At 32.1% G+C, this 21,690-nt stretch overlaps 2 protein-coding genes across 5 annotated transcripts in view; one reads left to right on the top strand and one right to left on the bottom strand.

Annotated features, from left to right (window-relative positions):
• Positions 1–21,690, top strand: part of LOC136346701 (uncharacterized) — a 43,985-nt gene that overhangs the window by 19,206 nt on the left and 3,089 nt on the right. Inside the window, exons 3-8 of one of the 2 annotated variants that reach the window (XM_066296063.1) lie at positions 891–1,080; positions 7,773–7,895; positions 8,339–8,693; positions 11,282–11,429; positions 11,728–11,874; positions 17,661–18,419. In XM_066296063.1, coding sequence (XP_066152160.1) covers positions 891–1,080; positions 7,773–7,895; positions 8,339–8,693; positions 11,282–11,429; positions 11,728–11,874; positions 17,661–17,712 — 1,015 coding nt within the window. In that variant the 3' untranslated portion in view covers positions 17,713–18,419. Of the gene's footprint in view, positions 1–890; positions 1,081–7,772; positions 7,896–8,338; positions 8,694–11,281; positions 11,430–11,727; positions 11,875–17,660; positions 18,420–21,690 lie in introns of those variants that run through there. The other variant, XM_066296062.1, reaches the window with a different exon arrangement.
• Positions 12,108–19,361, bottom strand: Galt (Galactose-1-phosphate uridylyltransferase). 3 transcript variants are annotated; one of them, XM_066296071.1, is made up of 6 exons: positions 19,183–19,361; positions 16,109–16,282; positions 15,969–16,056; positions 14,789–15,128; positions 12,485–12,850; positions 12,298–12,432 (listed from the first exon to the last, which is right to left on the bottom strand). In XM_066296071.1, the coding sequence occupies exons 3-6, from the start codon at positions 16,024–16,026 to the stop codon at positions 12,423–12,425; spliced, it is 774 nt and encodes a 257-aa protein (XP_066152168.1). In that variant the 5' UTR covers positions 16,027–16,056; positions 16,109–16,282; positions 19,183–19,361; the 3' UTR covers positions 12,298–12,422. The 3 variants fall into 3 exon arrangements, with proteins under 3 accessions (XP_066152166.1, XP_066152167.1, XP_066152168.1); XM_066296069.1 differs by having other exon boundaries at positions 12,108–12,850; positions 19,183–19,359; XM_066296070.1 differs by lacking the exons at positions 15,969–16,056; positions 16,109–16,282 and having other exon boundaries at positions 12,108–12,850; positions 19,183–19,357.

Genomic DNA, 21,690 nt, shown 5'->3' with positions numbered 1-21,690 from the left:
TGGATTAATTATTTTTCAGTGTTGGAAGGAGTTCTATAAACGAAGAACTATACATGCTTCCAAAGGAAACAAAGTGACGCATAAATAACAGTAATGACAATAACACTTCCAAATTTCAACAGAACTGGCTTAGGGATTATTAAAATTTTCCCAAAAAACGTTTTTTTTTTTTAATTTGACTTTCTGTATCTCAAAAACGAAGTACTGCCAGGCCTACGTTTATATAAACTTTTCGTGTTAGAATCACTTACAGAATCACCCTCTGTAATTTGGCCGCGTACTTAAATAACTCCCCGTGGGTGTTATTTAAGCACGTGGCACATTAGGTGATTTTTAAATTTAGGATTTTTGCCGAAATATCAACACCACTTGAAATACCGAGTTTTACACAGAAATTTCCTGTTTAGCACCTAAAAAATTTTTTGTTGCGAGCAATATTTACAGACAAAAAAAATAATTACTTTGAAAAATCACCCCAGAAATATCTAATGCAATCTGACTGGAATTTTTCCTTAAAAACGTAACTCTTATTTTTCACCCAAAACGGTACGTGATGTCGAAAAAATCTCAACAGAGTGACACATTGCACTTCATTTGGTTTCTTGGTCGCTGTGGTGGTAACTTCCCACTGATCGAATTAATTTAATCGGAAATAATGGATTTAACATTCAATTTCAACAATTGCACTTAAGCTGGTATTTTCGCAGATTTCATTCGCAGAAATACATTCAAATTGCGAGCAGTCCAATTAAATTTTATGATTGGAGCCATTTGAAGTAGATTTTAATTAAAACAGAGTTTGCGATGTGTTTCTACCACGCTACCAGTGATTTCATAATATTTACGCGTTCGCTCAACTGTGATAAATTGAACTTCAATCTTATTTTCAGGAATAACAAGTACTTCCTTGACAAGCTGTTACATTTAGGAGATGGTTTTCAACATATGCGGGACGCTGCAGATCGAGCCGACCAAATAGCACAATATAGGAGGCAACCTCTGGATCCAGAATATCCGCCGATACGGATTTATTCTGAACCCGTTGAGGAGGAAGAAACGAAATATCACCAAGATGAGAAAGTAAGGGGCAACAAGGAAGGAAGAAAATTCGTAGAACGTAAATTTTAGAAAATTTAGTGAATATTTTGGTTCGGTAGACAAATTCTGTCCTTCAGTAGAAAAGATTTTATGGATGCGTGCAATTTCAAGTGCCGCTCGGAATTTGTGCCCTCTTTTTCCCCGAAATGTCACACAGTAAAGGCCTGTAGGAATTAAGAAAGCGGCAAAATATTCGTCTTTGTACTACTAACGGTTAATTAATTATTAAAAGTTGTACAATGACATTCGATGTGTCGTTTTGTAGAGAATAAAAAGTTATGAAACTTTGTAATTTAAAATTCATTTCTGTCACAAACAGTTTAAGAAATAGGAGGCATTGAAATTATGGGCCATTTTCATATTTTTAAAATATCTAGAAAACTATTGAAATGTGGCAATTCTATCCACAAGGACCACATTTGTCTGATTTAACCAAAGTAGTAACTTTCACCGTTTCGGAGATAGCAATGGTAGACACATGAAAAAAAACATCCTGTGTAGTGTTTCGTCTGTAATCTTATTTCCCGGACGCGTAAAATTGCTTGAGAGAATGAAAATATAAAAGTTGCGGTGTTACCTATGTTCTCTATTGGAATTTCCATACATTTACATGCAATTTGAAAAAATCGTATAACTCTGACTTAAAGTGTGCCTTGGTTTGCTTTTCTAAAATTTTCAAAACATTGCAGCCTTTCTTTCTAGTATTTGCAGTTATGGATCTATAATTGATTCCAGTTACACTTAATTGTGCTGATTTTTGTAGATATTTTCACAACTATAACATAGTGGCACTAAATACCTAAAGTTTAATGTTCAGCATAATGACTCATTCACTAGACTTGTGCCCTGATCTGTTGCCTCTAGTAATTTAACGTTTCTACTGTATCTTTTTTGACAATTTCATTAACGTCATTTCTTCCAGCAGGTGACGTTTTGCCCTGCTTTTCCTTCCCAAGATAAGGTTTCTCTTGTTTCTGCAAATTCATTTTTTTTCTTGAGTTATCTCTTACCAAGTTTACTCAAAAGTACAGGGTGCGTCGCGAGAACCAAACATTTTTCGAATGAGCAGTACGGGACTATTTACCTTAGAAGGGTTGTGCTCCAACATGCATTTCATTCTTTGGCTCATAGCATTTTATTATTATAATTTTGTTGCCACCATGAATCCGTCATGGACGTTAGAACATCGAATGTTCGTTTATAATTGTTTTGATAGGAATGATGAGTCTGTCGCTGCAGTTCAACATGAGTTTTGTTGCAGATTCGACATTAATCCAAATTATTTTGTCCTTTCCACTCGTGAAACAATCTTATGTGAGATTAACAATTTACGAACCGGAGTTTCTGTGATGAAAGAAAACGCTCTCGAAGTTATGTATCGTACTTACGAAACACTATGTATAAGTGAACATTCCAAACAAAACGTGGACGTGCTCCATTTCGTTGTAACCAAATCCGTTCGTCCGGCATGTCTGGATTTACTTTACTACGAAATACATTAGATAATGTAGGAACTAGTTCGTCTTCAAGAAATTCCAGATATTGTTAGCCATTTAAATTTTAATAAAAAAATATTGGTCCTAATGTTCGGTTCCCTACGATACCCATCCAAACATTTGTTTTTTCAGGATACTGCGTGTAACCTTCTCTCATTCAATGAGGATTCATTGCAGATTAATATCGATAATTTTTTTTATTGACATGTTCATTTAATGTAAGTTGTCTCATCGCTAAACAAAAACCATTCCATAGATATTTGTAATTGCTGAACTACATTCATAGTCCTTTCGCAAAATTCAGTTCATCGATCGTCATCATCCTCAAGCAGTTCTTGATGTATTTGCATTTTATAAGGTGGAATATTTGCATTTTTCAATATTTTCAAAACGGATGAATTATTGATTAAATTTTCACAAACTATCAGTCAGGCTGGTGTAATTGGGTTTTCTTCTAATGCCAAGAGGCGTTAAATTTTGTATCATCATCAATTTTTTGCGGTCTATTGCTCGGGGTATTTCTCACACAACCATGATTTCTATTTTTTTTTTACTTATAGTCCCTTGATTAATGGGTGGCAAATCAAGATATTTTTGTTTAAATCACAAATAAATTAAAAACTTATTTTCTGATCGGATTCTGTCGCCGTATCCGATCATTATTAAAATTTCGATTTTATGAAATTCAGTTAAGTAAGGCATTATGTGCAATTTTATAATTTATGTGAAGTAATTATTTTCTCTGTGGAACGAAATGAACGGAATTTTTTAATGAAAAAATACTCAGATTATTATGGTATTTCAGAACTATTTCATAAAAAAATACAAGTAAATAAACAAAATTTAAGTATAAATACAATTAATTTTTAGTATTACTTGAACCCCCTTCTCATTAACATTTTTAAAGGTAACTGTCACCCCAGCTAAGAAGTTGACATTTGTATCATCAGAGTACTACCAAAAGGTTTATTGGGTGAAATAAAGATTAGCGTGTTAAACATTTTTGCTAAAAATCAAATACCTTGTTAATACCGAATTTATTCCAGTTAAAATTACCACACTGTATATAACAATTAAAGATTGTATGATTATTTCAGAGACACTCGATTCCTATGGCGCACTCTGTATAAATTTATATCGCATGCATTGTATCACATAATAATCGTACCGTAATAACGATATTTAAAATTTAATGGTGTAATAACAGCAAACTGAATAATTATTACACCGAAGTAAGAAAATTAACCTATGCGAACTTCAGTAGCGGAACTCTTCATTATCGGAGTATTCCAAAAGATAACATTACATTGCTTTCAAGCTTTATTGACATTTCGTTGCTGTAAAGGGTTAAAAGGAAGAGAATGTAGGGAACGTCAAGCTGTGCATTTCCGACATCGCTGCAATTTGAGGCAGAGTACCGCAATATTGCTTCACCAAACGGGCAACTAAAACCCGTTAATTTAAAGACTTAATTTAAAGCTCCTTGCTTAAATTCGAATACCAACCTAAAGCCAATTATACTGTACAAATTTCCAATTCTAAATAATCATCGCAGCTAATTCCTTTAGCAGTTTAGACGTTTCTCTTCTGTTTTAATCTTATTGTTAATTGGCTTCAAAATTTGGTTGGCTTATAGCTTCTTGTTCTCCATTAAACTGCAAAAATATTGCCTGGCAAAGTTACACAAATTCTAAACCATCTAGTTTACCCTACGTGCGCTTTAGTATTTTTCAAACAGAAATTCCGGCTTGCATGCGAAACTCTGAGACACAAACGAGACTGGGAAGTCGCTAATTGAATTTGGAGGGTAATTATTATTGCAGTTTTGAAGTTTATATGCAGTAGCTTCAGCAATTTTGTTTAGATTAGAGGTTTTTCCATTGAGATTTTTTATTCGTTTATATTCTTACACTTTATGCAGGGTATCTGAAAATTCCTTTGTCACACCGTAAGTCATGGTTGCAATTCGATCATTTTAAGAAGTCATTTTCTGTATGCATCAACATAAATTCACAAGTGCTTATGTTCCTAGATATAGATTTCATTTATTCATATCATCTTTTTTACATTCTACTTTAGAGCTATTCAAAAAAATCGAACGGACGGTCTTTTTGTGGAATCAGGTCCTTTTTTGCGGTCCCGAAGGTTTTTTGTTGTACGTATACAGTTTCGGAAATTAAAATTCCTTTCTCAATATAGACGCTTTTTTGTCTTTCGCAGTCGTTTTTCCCCATTACAAAGTTTTTTACGTTGGGCCATTGGCTGCTTGGTTTCTTTAATACGAATACCTTGTTAAATTTATGTACTTTTTATCTCTTACATGTTTTTCGTATCTATACCTGTTTTCGACCTATTTTTGTCAAGATCGCAAAAAAACCTTACGACTTTGCCCTATTTTGCCCGTATTCGGAAACTTACACAAAAGGATATGGAACTGAGTCTAATATACTATGTCCAAGTGGTTCCAAAACAATTAAAAATGAAAAAAAGCGAAAAACAAAAAGTTTTCAATCTATGTTCATCTGATATTTTCTTAAAGAAATGACTCAAGTGAACGCCTCCTGATGTTTAAAAAAAAGCATTTCCAGGCACAATGTATATATAACTGAATATTTAAATTAGAACTGAACTTACTGCAGTTCTGCTTTAGTCATAAAAATATACCAAAGTGAAACTTTATAACTAAAAAATATTAAAATCACAATTTCCAATATAATTGAAAGGTTTTCGGAATTGTAAAGGGCTTTGAGACGAGATAATAAAAGCTGGATGTAAGAAGTTACGATCGACATATTTTATAGTATGTTCTAAAACTTTATAAAACTAGACGATACATTTTTACGTTACCCTATTTCAAAACAATATCGCTAGGTATAAGCTCAGAAAGTAGGTTTTAATAAAGTGCATTTCAAAAAAACAATACACTTAACAACTAATATTTTGTAAAGTAATTACCCTATAAAATAGGGTCCCAGGTAATTGAGCACTTACGTTATAAGTTTTAAAAGCGAAATTTAAGCATTGTTAAGTAATTGGTTCATTCAGTTTTAACGGCCCCATTATCATTGCCAATCTCGATTTTATTGTCGCAAGAACGATAAAATCAACACAGCATCAAGAAAAGACCTGTGCTAAGAAGAAACAATAATATTCTTTTCGACAGAGTGTTAGTACATAAACTTTGATTTCATTACCGTAACAGAAAAACTTGATTCAAAAATAGTTGTTATTTTCCACCATTAATATCAGGGCGGAAAAATTAAATGACTCAATTACTAAATCCAACAGAATATTGTTTATCTTGGATTGCTAACTGCTTGCTGTGTAACGAACTTACTGAACTGACGTACAGTGGCTTGATTTCACTTACAAATGGAACTATTTGTTTATCTTTGTAAAATGTTAATTTAGCACTTAAAAATCGTGGGAAGAATAACGTTAAAAATCTACCCTTGGCGGTAATTCGGCTGGTGGGGAAGGGAGGCATAAGTGAAGTACTTTTTTTTTATCAAATTGGTTTTTATACTTCTTTTCTATTTGTGATAGATGTTAAATTTAGTATTCCTATTTTTCTAGAAAAACTAAGATACGAGTGTTAAAGCCATTTCGACAGCATTAAAAATTTAACGAAGTCACAAGTCAGGAAAATGCAAAAAGTGCAGCATTTCAAACATTGACATCTTGAACACAATTTAAATTTTCGATGGGTTACTCCTTGTTGGAGTTTTTAGTTTTTAGACGTAAAAGCTATTTTGTTTTCAATGGAACTACAGTTCGTTTTCACTAAATAAAAAAGAAACCTGTTTAAAAACATTTAAAAATGAGAAACACATTTTCTGATTAGCACAATATCTGTTATATACTACTCACTACTTAATATTTAGTAAGCAGCATTTGATAAGTACATAGTAAGTCTTATAACTTTTGCATTTAGGTTATTCTTCTGTCTCTATGAGGATTTAAAATAATTACTCGACAACAAATTTTGAAACCCCCTAAATATGAGAATTTATTTAAACATAGACAAGTATCTACAATATAATTAATGGCATGCAGTCCCAACTAACCGTATCTTTTTTCAATTGATGAATCAATGACAAGATTTGGGGTTTCACTCTCATCGCCTTTTTCGCTATAGATGCCTTTTTTAAAATTCCTTTAAAAGTCTAATAATTTTCAAGAGACTTCTTTTCAAAAATAATTACAAAATTAAAATAATAGTGATCGCACAAATCTGAAACGTCGCATAAGAAACCTAACGATGAGAAAAGCTCAGAACACGAAAACTCTTAATTCATATATAGAAATTTTCCAAATATTTCGGCGAATAGTTTGAATATTCTAAATTTTTCAACGTAATTTTGTTGTATATACGAATGCGCAGGTGTAGCCAAATTTACCTGACTTTGTATTTTTTACGGTTTTTGAGATCCTAGTGGTGAGCGGTGCATTTCCATAATCCTATATATACTTCGAAACTAAAGTGTCTTTTAATCCCTTAGCGATATGCTGTTGTCGAGCAGAAAATTTCGCTGTGGGACTAAAAGACTTACTTTAATCTCTTTATATATTATACTAATTCTATTTTCCTTTTTTTAAAAAAATCCTCTTTGTCTTTTGTTTTTTTTTTCGGCCTTCATTAGCTTAGCTTCATGAAAACTACCAAACCGTAAACTAACCAACAATATGATACTAGTGGTAGGTGAGTTTAATTTAAACTTATGGAGTTTTTATAATGTTTAAATAGATGTTTAGGTCATCACAATAATCTGTGAAAACCACTAGAATGTCGTGATAGGCCTCATTATGCACTTTGTGAGATTAATTCAGAAAGAATAGAGTAACTTCGAAAGGTGTGCGTTTTTTTTGTGAAAGCTTTGGCAAAAATGTTCGCTCGGCTATAAACTAGTTTGTCTTATAAAACCTTCTATTACATACTTAATATATAATAAAATATTACACTGCAAGCGCCAAAATCCATTTCCCAAATTAAATAATTCCATTTACATTACTTAATCATTTTAGTATTTTGAACTGGAAATTTATTATTTTTGTTCCAAACAAAAGAATTTGATTATTGATTGGTTGACGCAATTGGGAGAATAAATTAATTCGTCAATCACATCGCCACTTCTTGAGGCATTTTTATGCTTATTTTATTGACATATTAATTTTTAGGCTTATCACGATGATGACAATTCTGAAAATGAAGACGAGGAATTGAGTGAACTCAGGCTACATCATCAGGCACCTATATATACCAGTTTCCCAAGGATTGTGATAGAGAACATCTACGATCAGGTAAATTTATATTTGTTTATTGATCTTTTACATACAAGTTCCCTCTTGAACCTGTACAATTTTATTTATAAATATCAATCATTTTGGATAGGTCAAAAAGCCATCAGTATTGAACTTTAATATCGTACCCTAATTAGAACCTCGTATTAATTTAATAAACTTGCTCCTAGAGATGGTGTAAGCCACAACTACCACATCCGGCGATTTATCGTACCTATTAATACGAAATTTACTTACAAAGGCCTCTTTGTGCCAAATACAAAAAAGTTTTATTCGATATAAATTACAAGAGAAAATTACCTTTATTTAAACTCCGCAATAAATGCTGTTTTGTTTTACGAAATACATGCCCTAAGTCGCAGACTTAAAAAAAACCAACATCAGAGAAATCTATGTACATAGTTTGTTTGTCTAATTTCGTGTTAACAGAGTTTTGTTTTTAGAAATTTGATAATTCCTACACTACCGATGACACCGATGGGGAAGACGAAGAAGAAAGAATACGAGAAGAAGACTTAGAAGACCGAATACCAATTCCAAAACCTACTTTCTCCCCATCTTTCTTCCCTCGACTTGTAGCCCCGGATTTCCAATCTAAATTTAATCTCGATGATTTTTTGGGGTCGAAAGAGAAAGACAAACAGGAAATGCATAATAGTCATGACGACTATACGTTCAAGGAAGGAGAGCAGTTTCCTCAAACCATTGATTTTGATAAAATTCCTTTGGTGGAGAATCCGAATGAGTTCGCTGTCAAGCCTGCGGATCCGAGGTTTTATCGGGAAATTGTGCAAACAGGTAACAGTTTTGAATTATTAATTAAAATAAGGCGTATAAAGCTCAGATACATAAATTATTATTTAGATTACGTTCCTTGACCTTCATAATGCAGCGCGTTTTATTAACTTTAACCCGATATGAAAATTGTCGCAACATGGAAAAAATGCATTTGCATTTCTTTAGTATGCAAATAAAATTAGAATATTGTATTTTTTAAATGGAATTGCTGTTTTTTTCTGATTCATAATATCTGCACGTTTTGTAGATGAATATTTCTTGTTGCATACACAGTGTTAATTAATGACATATCAATAGGTAACAGAGGAATTCCCCGTTCGGTTTTAAGGTACTTTCTTCAAGTAAATATAAATTTGGAAATGCTTCGTTAGCGATATACTGAGTGAAAAAGTTTAAAAATGGCTTTTATAGGGCTTATAACATTAATGACACAATTAGTTCAAATCTGCGGTTATTAATAATATCAAGAATATACCCTATATAGAGTCCTAGTTTGATGTTGAACATTTACAACGTGTCTTTGTTCTGGGACTCAACAATAATGGAAAAATATACGGTGGAATGATCCCAAAATAAATTTAACCCTGTACATTCGTAACACCAACTGGAACGTCACAGCGTGTACACTCTTAAAATTAGTAATAACCATAAATTTTAATTAAAAATGCTATCAAATTTTGGAGCTGCAATGATAATAATTCATAATCATTGTGTATTCGTGGGAATTTTTAAAATAAAACTAGTGTTTATTCTGCAAATATTACGATTTAGCTAAATTAATTCCAGATAACATACATTAAAGCGGCGTTAGCATTGATAAATTGCTGATATTTCAATCTACTAAGTATTTTCTCAAGTTTTTTCTTAAGCAAGAATAAAAAAATACCCCTTGTAATTTAATGTTAGTTATAACAAATGTATACTAGGACTATAGTCCTAGTATATATTTGAACAATTTTTAAAAGGACTTTAAAAATACCACCTTAATGCTGCACATACTTGATCAAAACATGAATATTAAATACCTAGAACTGTTTTTTTTTAAGTAGCTACCTATCTGAATTTTCCCACTCTTTGGTTCTGTTGAAAGTAAATTGAAGAATGTACTTCATAAATTCTACATATTTGCTAACTGCAACTCGAATCTGGATTAGAGCTAATAGGACCTTCACCCTTATCCTTCGAGCGGGAGCATCCTTCTGTATATAATCGGTGGCCTGTCATAAATTTTACGTTAAGTACTTTTTCACATTTTCTTGGTTATTTGTTTAGGTAATAATCCGATAAATTGTATCATAATATAATACAACTTCGTTACAATATTACAAAACTCATACATGAAAAAATTTATTTAATTTCTGCAAATAATGGTTTTAATAAAATTTTTCAATTTGAAATGGTACTTGTTTAACACAAAAGGCCAATTAAAATTTTGTTTATTCGGGTTCCAACAAAATCAACAATTAAATTAATAATTAAATATAAGCCAACGCATCCACTTATTCGTTGAATAAGTTCTGAAAATATGAAAATAGGTTAAGCACGCGTCTAAAAATTACGTAAAACGACCACTTAAAATAAATAACTTTTTTTTAAATCGTCGTTCTATTGGGATATTTATGAAAAAACTAACCCTGTAATAGTCCGCACTTTGATCTTCCACTTTTACGAAACCAAAACATATCAAAAAAAGAAAAACAACACAAATTTGTTGAAAAAAAGGTAAAAACCTTATATCTCTTCCACTCTTAGACCGCATTTCACGTTAGAGAATATTTATCGAAGTCATATATCCTCTGCTAACTAGAATCCAAAACTCTACGCGGCCAAGTTGGGTCTTCACTCTCAAATGCGTAATCACCCCTTTTTAGTTTCTTTCCATCTTTCAACTCCTAGACATTATTATAAGTAAATTAGAGGATGTTTATAGACTCCATAAGTTGTCTTCAAGCTCCGACTCATATCTGAACGTGGTTAAATTCGGCCCATTTTTAGAAGCGTAATCGTTCAATTTTAGTGTTTTCTTATTTTTCCATCTTTTGACCTTGTTGGAAGTAAACTGGCTCTACAGTCTATATTTTATCTGCGAATTACAAAAAAAAACTACTTTTTATACTCGGTTCAGGCACACACAATGAGCATATAAAAAATATGAAACGCCTTTGAGTATTCAGTAATTGTTACAAAATTGGCTGCCAATTTTTGGCCACCAGTGTCTTAGCGTTGGAATTACAACAATTTGAATACGAGAGTTGTAAATAGTACTACTATGTATATTTTGATATTATATAAAAGAAAAATATACCAGAGGTCTCGAAAAAATTTACCGTTTTTAATTTATATTTTTTTAAATGAGATTCTTAGAATAGATTGATTGATGTTTTTTTTCGCCATGCTTACTGGTCTACCCTGTACGATGCTCAAAAAATCAAATAATAAAAATTATAAGTCGATATTTCATGACTCGAATATTTCCTAATAATTAATGGAGTTTCCGAGTTATCCACTTATAAAAATTAGACTAAAACGTTAATAATTAACTTAATATTAAGTAATTAACAACCTATATTACTAGTTATATCTTTTAGAAGATACAATAACGATAAAACCGATGCATAGTCCTGTTCATTCGTACATACTGGATACTCCTTCGGTCATATCAAAACCAAAGATGAATTCAAGAAGTGATCTACATCAACAACAAGAGAGTCTTCCTGATGAAGAATTGCAGTTAGAGTAAGTAAATCAACCAATTCCTGGTCAAAAGTGTTGTGGAAACATTTGCTAACAAGACTTGCATGTCTTAACTTAATTCGCACCCTGATTGTAAAATGTATCAAATTCAAAATAGAGTTTAAGGTTGGGCATAGCTACGATAGATATACATGCAACAAATTTTGTTTCAAAACACTTCTGACCGATAATTTCTTGATACGCCCTGTAAAATACCAGAAAAGAGACGAAAATAGGAAGAAATTTGTTCACGCTTTTTTTTTAATCTGGGGTAATTTAGAACCACCAATACTTATTTCAGGTCATTTGTCAATAAAGACGTAGAAATGGTGCCTTTCAAGCCTAATTCAGAAGAAGACACCGCTGGAGTATACATCATAGCTATTGTTGCTGGTATTAGTGCAGCCGCAACAGTAGGACTTACCGCCGTTGCCATCGGATGGTACAAGTAAGTACTTGAAATATTTTTTTGTTTTAACCAGTACAGCTTAACTAGCTATTTAACATCTAGTGAAATTGAATATTTGAATCATGCACCGAAAAAAAATTATGACTTTGACTTGAGAGTTTAAACCAGAATTATCAAATATCAGTGTTTTTTAGAGAATAGTCGACTATTTTCGCAATAGACGATGGTCTCTCGATAAGTTCGACCTGAATATCGCCAGAAAGCAAAAGACATTAAAACTTTAATTCCAGTTTATTTATATCATCAAAAATCTATCAAAATATAAAATAAGAATCACTCGAATCGTTTATCTTCCTGTTCCCTCAACAAGGCAGCAGCCTTTTCTGGTGTCAAATCTCGCTGAGCTTGAGCCAGTAACTCGTAACCAACTATAAATTTCCTCACAGTGGCAGACCTAAGTAATGGAGGAAAATAAAGTCCATGGAAAGTCCAGTGCGGATGACACTCTGTTAAAACGGGCCCAGTAGGCGCCCCATGCCACCCCATGGAATAAGGAAAATTGCATTTGAAAAGATTATCGTATTTCCCTACCAAGACCTGCAAGATTTTGGCTAAAGCTACTCTTTGCCTTTCATCGGTGTCTGTGAACCTTTGGATTTGTCTTTTAGGTAGGACCATAGTTTCAAAAGGCCAGACCGCCCAATAAGGCACCACTACCAGCCATTCTTCGTTATCTGTTACGATACGGTCTTGTTTTTTAAGCTCTCGTTCAACGTAATCTTTCAGCAATGGCTTCCCATGTTTCTCATAGTATTTTCTAAGATTTTGATCTTTAATTCTTGGCTCATTGGGCATGAAACTTGATGACCAAATTTGACAATGTGGGTGCGGATTAGAGCAGCCCATCATTTGTCCACGATTCTCAAATAATTGTACCCACAAGTATTTTTTACCCATTTCTTCAGTTTGTCGAACCCACTCGTCTATTATATCCACTACTTGTTTGGTTGACAAGCTGAAAACCATGTCATAAATAAAGACGGTATAAAGATGAAAGGGTGTCCCAAAAACGCATGGAATTTCTTTCTGCATTAGAAATTTACACATTTTAAAATTATAGATTATATACGGTGTTTCACAAATATGCAGCACAATTTAAGCGGATACTCTTTAGATACAAATAATCAAAATGTTAATTTAAATGAAAGGTTAACTTAAATGAAGTAATTTTGAGAAAAAAGCAGAAATATAATATAATATATAATATTATATACAAGATGAGTACATGTATAAGACTGTTTCAAAAATCCCTTTAACATTTAAATGGCCGTGTTCCTTAAAAAAAACACTTCCAAGAGCTTCATTTACTGACCCCAGTTCTAGACATTCCACTCTCAAGTGGTTTAGCGCCAGTTAAAAGGAATGTTTTACTTAACAAAGAAATAACTCTGAATCTATGTAGGTCAGTCAGTCACCGCAGATAAGATAGAACACGCAAATATCGAAACGAAGGCCAGATATGGATGTCAATATTTGTAATATAGGATTAATGCTTGGAACCGTATTTATCAAATCAGGTATCTATCCTTCTCTCCCACTTCCAAGTTGTGCGGGTCTGAGAAAACAGATTATTTACCAGATGTTTCTCTCATTTATTTCATTATAGCTAAAAAATTGTTATCATTACGTTATTTATAATTAAATCTAATTAAAATGGTTGAAAATTATATTTCGATGCATTAACTATAAAGTATTACTATATAGCACAGAACTATATATATATGTCAGGTACTAATGTATTTTCATATTTCTTCGAGCCAACCTTCCCAAGCCTAAAATCAAAGTAACATAAAACGCAAAATTAATCTTATTTCACCTTATGTTTCCATATGGGTGTAGATTGATTCTTCCTCGAAATTTTTCTTAATATAACCCTCGTAAGACGCCTAAAAAGGTTTATATAACTCTTCTGCCCGAGATTTCTAAAATTCTATTTAGCTGTATTTTTTTGTTTTTTGTTAGCGTTGAAGGTTTCAATATAGATTTCATGCATATAGAGATATGCCTTACCACTATATTTTGTTCACTATGATTGTATAAATCATGAGCAAACATGGATTTGGTCATCTATGTATAGTGTATCTGAACGAAGGCAGGCATTCTGGATTTTTTTGCCTAGCTTTACTTTTAGTTAAAATAATTCCATTGCATCTTCTTTAACATTATTAATAATGTGACCAGGTAGTAAGGTGGGAGAAGGTAGCTAAATGGTGTCTGTCTCAGTTTCTTTTGGCCTTACATGACCATGTATTTGAATTTAGTGGTTTGATGTTGGCATTGTCAAGAATTTTTTTTAGTTTGTAAAAGCAAATGGTTCACATTTGTAATTGTTTTTAATTTCCAATTGAAGTCGGTCTGGGCTATTGGGAAAAATTGTCAAGATATGCACTTTGTCATTGCATGATTTAAATTCAATCTTCTACCTTAATTGAATACCAAGTAGTATTAATACGCATGTAGAGAGTGGACCTGACATAATTCTGATTTATTAAACTTTTTTGGAGCGTCGGCCAATGTGAACAATGCCATATCTTACTTTTCTTAAATGTTAAAAGGACAGTTTTGGGCATATGGTCTTACGAATGAAAACTTGAATCGAATAAGGGATTTGTGTGTTTTGGAAGAAGGGATTAAATTTTGGGACACCCTGTATATTTTTATTTAAAAAATAGTCCTTAAAGTATATTTCGTTACTAAAATTTAAAAATATATCGCACAGCCTTTTTTATATGTTATTTTTCTGAGAAGTGCTCCCTGGTTCAGGTCATGCATTTTTGATTAATACACAATAATAATAACGTTCACAATGGTTCTGGGTAATAAACTTTCCTACTTGATTTTCAGCAATGTTATAAATACTTCACATATTACTGCTGAGAATGTTATGTCTTACCTAGTTAAGTAAACATCAGAATAAGGGTGGTAACACATAACGCGACAAGTACCCTTCGCACTTTTAATTTGAAACAAGGGGTCATCGGATTCTTCAGTTTCCGGCCCTTCTTCCAGCAAAGCGGGAAAGTCATTAGTAAACACATAAGTTGTTTCATATTGGGGTGTGATTATGCCCGACGATCTGGTCACCCCTGGGCATAGAGGATTGCTAGGGTCAAAGCGTTGAATTTTCTCAACTGTTAATTTTTCTGTTTGGCCACTCCAAGGTCTTAAGGACCGATGTGGTGAGACCAGGACCCATTCGTCTTTCAGAGGGTTGTATCGCAAGTGTTGATGTTCTGAAAACCAAATGAGGCTTCAGTTTATATTTACTTACCATACCTTTACAAAAATGCCCATCTAATATTGCATTGTTTTGTTAGTTATGAGAATATTCTGGCAGTGAGATTGAATCTATGCGCCCGTATTCTTCAATATAATCAATATGTCTTCTCGTAAATTACCTTTAAGGTAGTCTAAAAAATTTATTTAATTTTATTAAAAAAATCATATTGGCATATCTATCAAAAATGTTCATAATTCATACAACTTTTCATATTCGATTGAAAATTCTTCAGATACAAAATAATGTTTTTTTGCGTTAATTGGTTTGAGAGCTATTTCGATTGTAACAGTTTATTTGATAAACCTTGAAGATGAAACATTTAATGAAATAGAAGAGGTTAGTGATTGATTTTTCTACATGAATCGAATATTTGATATTGAGCAAACTAATATTTTCGTTAATGTAGAAAGTTCATTTCTTCATTGTAGTTTTGTCTACATTTCCTATCAACTAAATGTAGCATTCACTGAAATAAAGGTCCAACTTGAATCAAAGAATTCATTGTATTGATTTTGAAATGCCAAATTCTAATACTAAATAATATCTACTTGTGTAATTTGGCCTAATCATTATTATTGCTTGACCGATAATGTGAATCTCGTCGTTGGGCAGGAAAATAATTAAAATAAATAAACTGATATAAAATGATTTTTTATTTCAAAGAAATTTTTTATTACTTTTGATTCGTTCATTAATCAGAATTTAGCGAACATTTACTTGAATTAACTTAAAAGAAACACTCCGGCAACTGATAATTTTTAGATATCCAAAATAAGTATTAATTTTTTCCTACCTGATTTGATTGTAAACCACTCTTTAATATATTGTGTTTCCACCAAAAATTGAATCATTATGGTCCTAATACAATCAAGTAACTGAAACTATAATTCTATTAGAATAAAGCAGATATAATATAATGCATTTTTCGGTTACTGATATAGAAACTAGCCTTTTTGAACTCTCATTTGAAAGCAAAAAGTTGAATTCATCAATTAGCTAGCAATTTTGCTTTATTTAGACACAGTAGTCTTGCGAGTCGATGTCAGGCTTAACACTGCCGAAGCTGATCGTTATTGCATCGATTGCAGCTTTTCGCGTCGCCTAAACCTAAAATTTCATGAAGAATATCCTTTTCGCTTCTAACATAGAATATACTATTGTATGTAGCAAATGTTTCTACTTATTGGCTTCGTTAGGCATATGTGCGTACAAAGTGTGTGTATACAAAGTGTGTGCGTACAAAGTGTATGTCTTCGGGCACTCTGCAATTGTCCGAAGACATACAAACATGCGGGTATCGCATGCAACAGATGGCAAGAAAAAGGACACAACCACAGGCAGGCATCAGCTCAGCTTACTATGGAAACATCCAAAGTTTTCCCGATTTCAGGGATGCGTTCAGGATATCCACGGCACCATCCCCATGAATACATCTTGTGATGTTCGACAGTGGAAAAAAAGTAGGTGAGAAGTCCGTGAAAGTTATAAACGTTCAAATAGAGATGACAAGAGGATGTCAGAGAATCTGCCGACACGTATTTCTATTTATAGACTTCATCAGGTATTGGTGCATACAAAATCGGAGTACACCCATAGGGCTGAGTATGTCCCAAGACGAGTTACCTCACTATTTCTACTCGAACGCTTTCTCTTTTACGGACTTTTCTCTTATGTATGTTCATCCGCACCAATTTCTTTCATTCTTAATACTGAGTGATGGATACAAATTTATTTTAACACGTGACTAAGGTATTGTGGATGTATTTTAACTTTAGGAGGAAAGCAGCGTTGACCAACTAGTTTGACCAGAGTAAAAAATTTTAGAGTTTTTGATACAATTGCTAATATACCTATTAAATTTCATAAAATTGTATGGAACTTGCCCAAATTAAGCATAAATTTAATCCAATGAGTTTTATTTAACATTCATTGTTATAGCAATCATGAGTTGCACAATAATGGAGTTGATGACGACGTTGCGATCGATTTCTTCGTTAGCTGACTGGGATAATAATGTGCCATTTCACGTATAATTATTAACCTGTTTTTAGTAGGTTTAAAAACAGGATAAGAAAACATATTTCACTCAATGTATTACACTTGACAATAATGTCTTTTAAAGCTAGTAGCGAAAAAATGATGCGGTTTACAGTTTCAACCAGAGTCCCCAAAGGTTCCCAAGGTTAGTCCCATTCAAATCGGAGTCATTTAAAATCCTGACATAATTTCATCAAAAGATCAAATGTAGAACTTCTAGAGCGACCAGAGTGTCATACCTGATACAATCCATGAACACATGAACTCAGCATGTTAGTTCATGTTGAATTGGGTCAAGTCAGATATTTTTTCTCTGAAGACATTTTATGATTCTACTGTTTATGAATCCTTTGGCCTCGTAGTAGCAATGTAGCTGTGGAATTACATTATTTTTATTTAATGGATGCATCCGTCGATCAGTTTCCATCATGTCGTTTTTTGATTTCAGATTTGTAAGCGGAAGGCGACGGAACGGACTTGATGGATGCATCGACGAATAAAAATAACCCGCGAATATCCCCAGAATAATATACAAAAATAATCATATCAACGTGTCTTGAACTTCATATCGGTGTGAGTGGTGCGTAGTATAAGTATTGTATTATTATATTACATTAAATGTAAATACATGTTACATTGTATTGCATGCCTGGGTTTCCTATTTATTAACGATATACTCAGATTTATATTGTAGTAGTAGCATCAGAAAGATGGGTGGCGTCAAGGGCCAATGCACTAATTACCTATTATATTAAACCAATTGCTCGAATGGGTAATAAGTATAATGCTCGATATAATTGAACTGACATAAGACCAGTTCGTTAATGCCCAGTGCAACTGTCAATTAACAACTAACCGATAGATAAAATCTTTATGAAACTAAAGTTAAAGCTTAACCAATAGTTGAAGTTAGGACAACTCTCTGCAATACCTACATAATTGATAAACACTAACTAATAGTTCCTCTTGACTGTAAGTTTGAGATATCTCAACTGTTTCCCTATAAATGAGGTGAATTAATAACTCTTTATACTTGCATATATTTTGATAAAACGTTTACACATTGAATATGTGACATAAACACGTTTTACTAGTGCAATTGCCCGTTACTCACCCATGTTCTGATATCAATTATTATCCCGATCTTAAATTCTAAAAATACTATTCTGTGAATGTTCGAAACTGACAATAAAAGCATTTGAAGGAATGAATTGTTTATTTTTATAGAGTTGTGCATTAATTGAAAATAAGGAAATGTCTATCCACATGGAGAACAAGTCAAATAACTATACACGAAAACTAAAAAATATTGATTCGACATGAAATAATTATAAAAGATTGTTCAGATATAAACTAATGAAAACGTCCAGTAGATTCCTCATATTGTCATGAAAATAAGGGTTCGCATGAACATGTATGCAAAAATGCTGAGAATTCAAGTTCTAGAGTGTGTCCAGTTTTCCGTTTTTCTTTCCAAAGATTCGTATTATGACGGCCGTTGTTCTTATCGCTTAAAAAAAATTCGAAGTCTTTGTAGGTCGAGTAAAGGATTACTCTCCAACGTGTTTTTGTTAGTAGAATTAAAATATTGACCCGCTGCTGACAAATTGAACTTAAATATAGACGCCATTTTCTACATATACCATATTTTAGATGCTAAGCAAAATAGTTACCATCTTTTGCACTACTGATTAAAGCGTCATCTAATTACTTTTTTCCAAAGATCGAAGTGGTACCTGTTTTATTGCTGCAGTTAACATTGTTTACACACACAAACTTGATATTAACCAAAATGTCAGTTACCGTATTTTCTATGTATACAGAATTTGTATGTATTTTTAGCTCAACAGAGATAAACACATTGGCCTTCTGTAATTTTAGACTTAAAGTCAACGTTCATCTGCCCAATACATTTTGTCGAAAATGAAGATTACAGATAAAGACAATAAGATATCATTATATGAGCTTACCGTTAGGATTAAAAGCCATTACACAGAAATTTAAAATTACTACGGTAGGGAAAGTTTCGAATTTCGTAGGAAGCAGTGACGTACTTATAGCGATAACACATTGCAAACACAATAACAGAGATTGTGTAATACTCCTTTCTATCGAGCTCTGAAAACTGGTCGTAATTTTAAACGCACTACAGTGATTAAGTTAATCAATATTATCGGCTACTCTGACTGATAGCAGTGGCGTAACAAATGTACCTCAGAAATATCTTCATTTTTACGCCGTCTCATTAACTTATGATTTAAACAGTGTAGGTTTACCATATGAATAATTTTTTTTAGAGAACATTTTTTTTTAATGAATTAAAACCAGTGCAAATTAATAAATAAAGCAGAAGTCAGCTGTAATGAACATTCGCTTATAACAAATGAACAAAAAAGTCCCGTCTAAATTCTTATAAAACTAATATATTTTTATTCAATTATAACATGCCATATTTCTTATTTTCTGGAGCTTTGAGCTTGGTTATAATGAACCGTCGAAAGACGCTGCTGTGAACCATCTGCTAGAAATTTAAGCGAATGAGTAAAAAATCACCAGAATTCTAATTTTGAGAAAATTTCCTTAAATTAATATGACGTGATTGACGAACATGTCGAAGTTGTGAAATTTTCTAATGATATTGACATGTTTCGAATAACTGTCGATAATCAATACAAAAACGGTCCGAGTGATGCAAAGGAAGTTGACAGGAATGACAAAGTTTCAATCTTCACAGCTGAAAAGGAACTTTCTGCTTCAAAAATCCTAGTATATTATGTACAGATGACTGGTCCAGAATATAAAAACTTTCTAAATGCAACAGATCTTTTGCGAAACAAAATAACTCAAGAGATATTGAAAAACCACAAGGTGTAAAATTAAATTACGGGCTTCTTTTCTCCTTAAACTTCGATTTTATTTAAGATTTGTGTTGTTTTTTTCTCATTTAATATACACCTATTTACCACCACAAAAATTTGTATAATTTGGCATTTGGTTAAAATAAAAATCGAAAACTTTTTTCATCAGTTGCCTATAACGAATCTCCCTATATAACGAACGACAAAGTCTTACGATATATAATAATATTTTCTGTTCAGGGAGCCTTTGTTGGAACAGCAATCTATAATATAAAATGGTTTCCGTTTCATAAATATTATGATAATGAATGCTACTTTGACTTTGCTACCGAATAGCAACCAAGATCTTAGACAATTATTTTAAAAAATGTATGATTTTTAAAGAAATTATAGAAGTAAAAATAGAAATATTTCACAAATATTTATTCCAGATTTAACAGGAAGTTCCTGCTTTCGGTGGAATTTGTTTTTTTCAGAGAGCACCCTGTATATTGCTAATTTTTGTAAAATAATTCCAAATAATTAACATTTAATATTATATATGTATATTTATATTAAACCATTTTCGAAAAAAAATAGGATTGAATCTGCCATATATATGTATATTTTTTCAAAAGCCAATGAATGTTGATCAAATCCAATTTTCTAACAACTTAAATTAAAATAAAGCGTTTCTAAATCTCCATCATATTTTCTTTTAATTGCGTCATGGAAAACAACTTTTTCGTAACGCATTCAGAAGGAGCTTTAAGTCTTAAAAAAATTGTATTTTCCAACTATCCACAGGTATATCTTCCTAATTTTCAACCGAGACTCCTATTATTTCGAATCATTTCAATATTAAATCTTTTTTAAATTCAGAGATATTCAGTAAAATCAATTTGTTTCAAAAAATTTTAATGCGAAAAATTAATAGATTTAGCATGAAAAAAATTAGCCCAATTTAACATTTTTTCCACTATTACCTTTCAAAATCACAGTTATTAGACATGCTCATTGAGTGCAAAATGCAATTTCTGACCTGTTCTAAATGATACATATGTATATAACTCATTATTTACATAACTAGTTAACCGGCTGCAATGCCGTCATTATCTTCATACCTATTCCGTTGTGATTGTTATGGAAATGAAATTCAAATGAAATATCGAGGTGGGTGTTATGATTTGTTTGCTGTCCTTTTGTGTTTCAAATCTAATTTAGTTTTTTCTCCCTATTTTTTCATCCAAAATAACTACTTTTATCTCTTGTAATAAACATAATTCAGGGAATTCTCTACAAAATTGAACGTTCTCTTAACTTCTATTAGTATCCATTATCAATTTTTCAAAAACTTACTATACACAAAAGTTCTTGTAGTTTTTAAATATACCATTAAACACCTCACACTTATTATATTTATTATTAATATAAAAACATTAAAAAGCTAGGATGTATATAATAGTGAAAATAATTATGTATTATTTGTTGCAAAAATAAAACATAATTTTGGTTATTACGGCAGCCATTTTATTTACAAGGAAATGGTGAGTGTCATAATTACAATGGTTATAAAAAACATTTGTCGCATGAGTGTGTGTTGATTTACCTGAAACAAATTAACAAAGATCCTTTTCTACT

The sequence above is a fragment of the Euwallacea fornicatus genome, chromosome 24 (genome assembly GCF_040115645.1).
Source record: "Euwallacea fornicatus isolate EFF26 chromosome 24, ASM4011564v1, whole genome shotgun sequence".
Classification (NCBI taxonomy): Eukaryota; Metazoa; Arthropoda; class Insecta; order Coleoptera; family Curculionidae; genus Euwallacea; species Euwallacea fornicatus.
The sequence above is the reverse complement of the archived record's forward strand: the minus strand, read 5'-3'. Positions and strand labels throughout refer to the sequence as shown.

Excerpts from the sequence above, each read along its gene's own strand:
- Galt (XM_066296069.1), bottom strand. The coding sequence starts at position 16,026 with ATGATTCAATTTTTGGTGGAAACACAATATATTAAAGAGTGGTTTACA. Across the intron at positions 15,129-15,968 it reads GTGGTTTACAATCAAATCAG|AACATCAACACTTGCGATAC; the intron begins GTAGGAAAAAAT and ends TTTGGTTTTCAG. Across the intron at positions 12,851-14,788 it reads TCTGATGTTTACTTAACTAG|CTTGTCAACCAAACAAGTAG; the intron begins GTAAGACATAAC and ends CATGGTTTTCAG.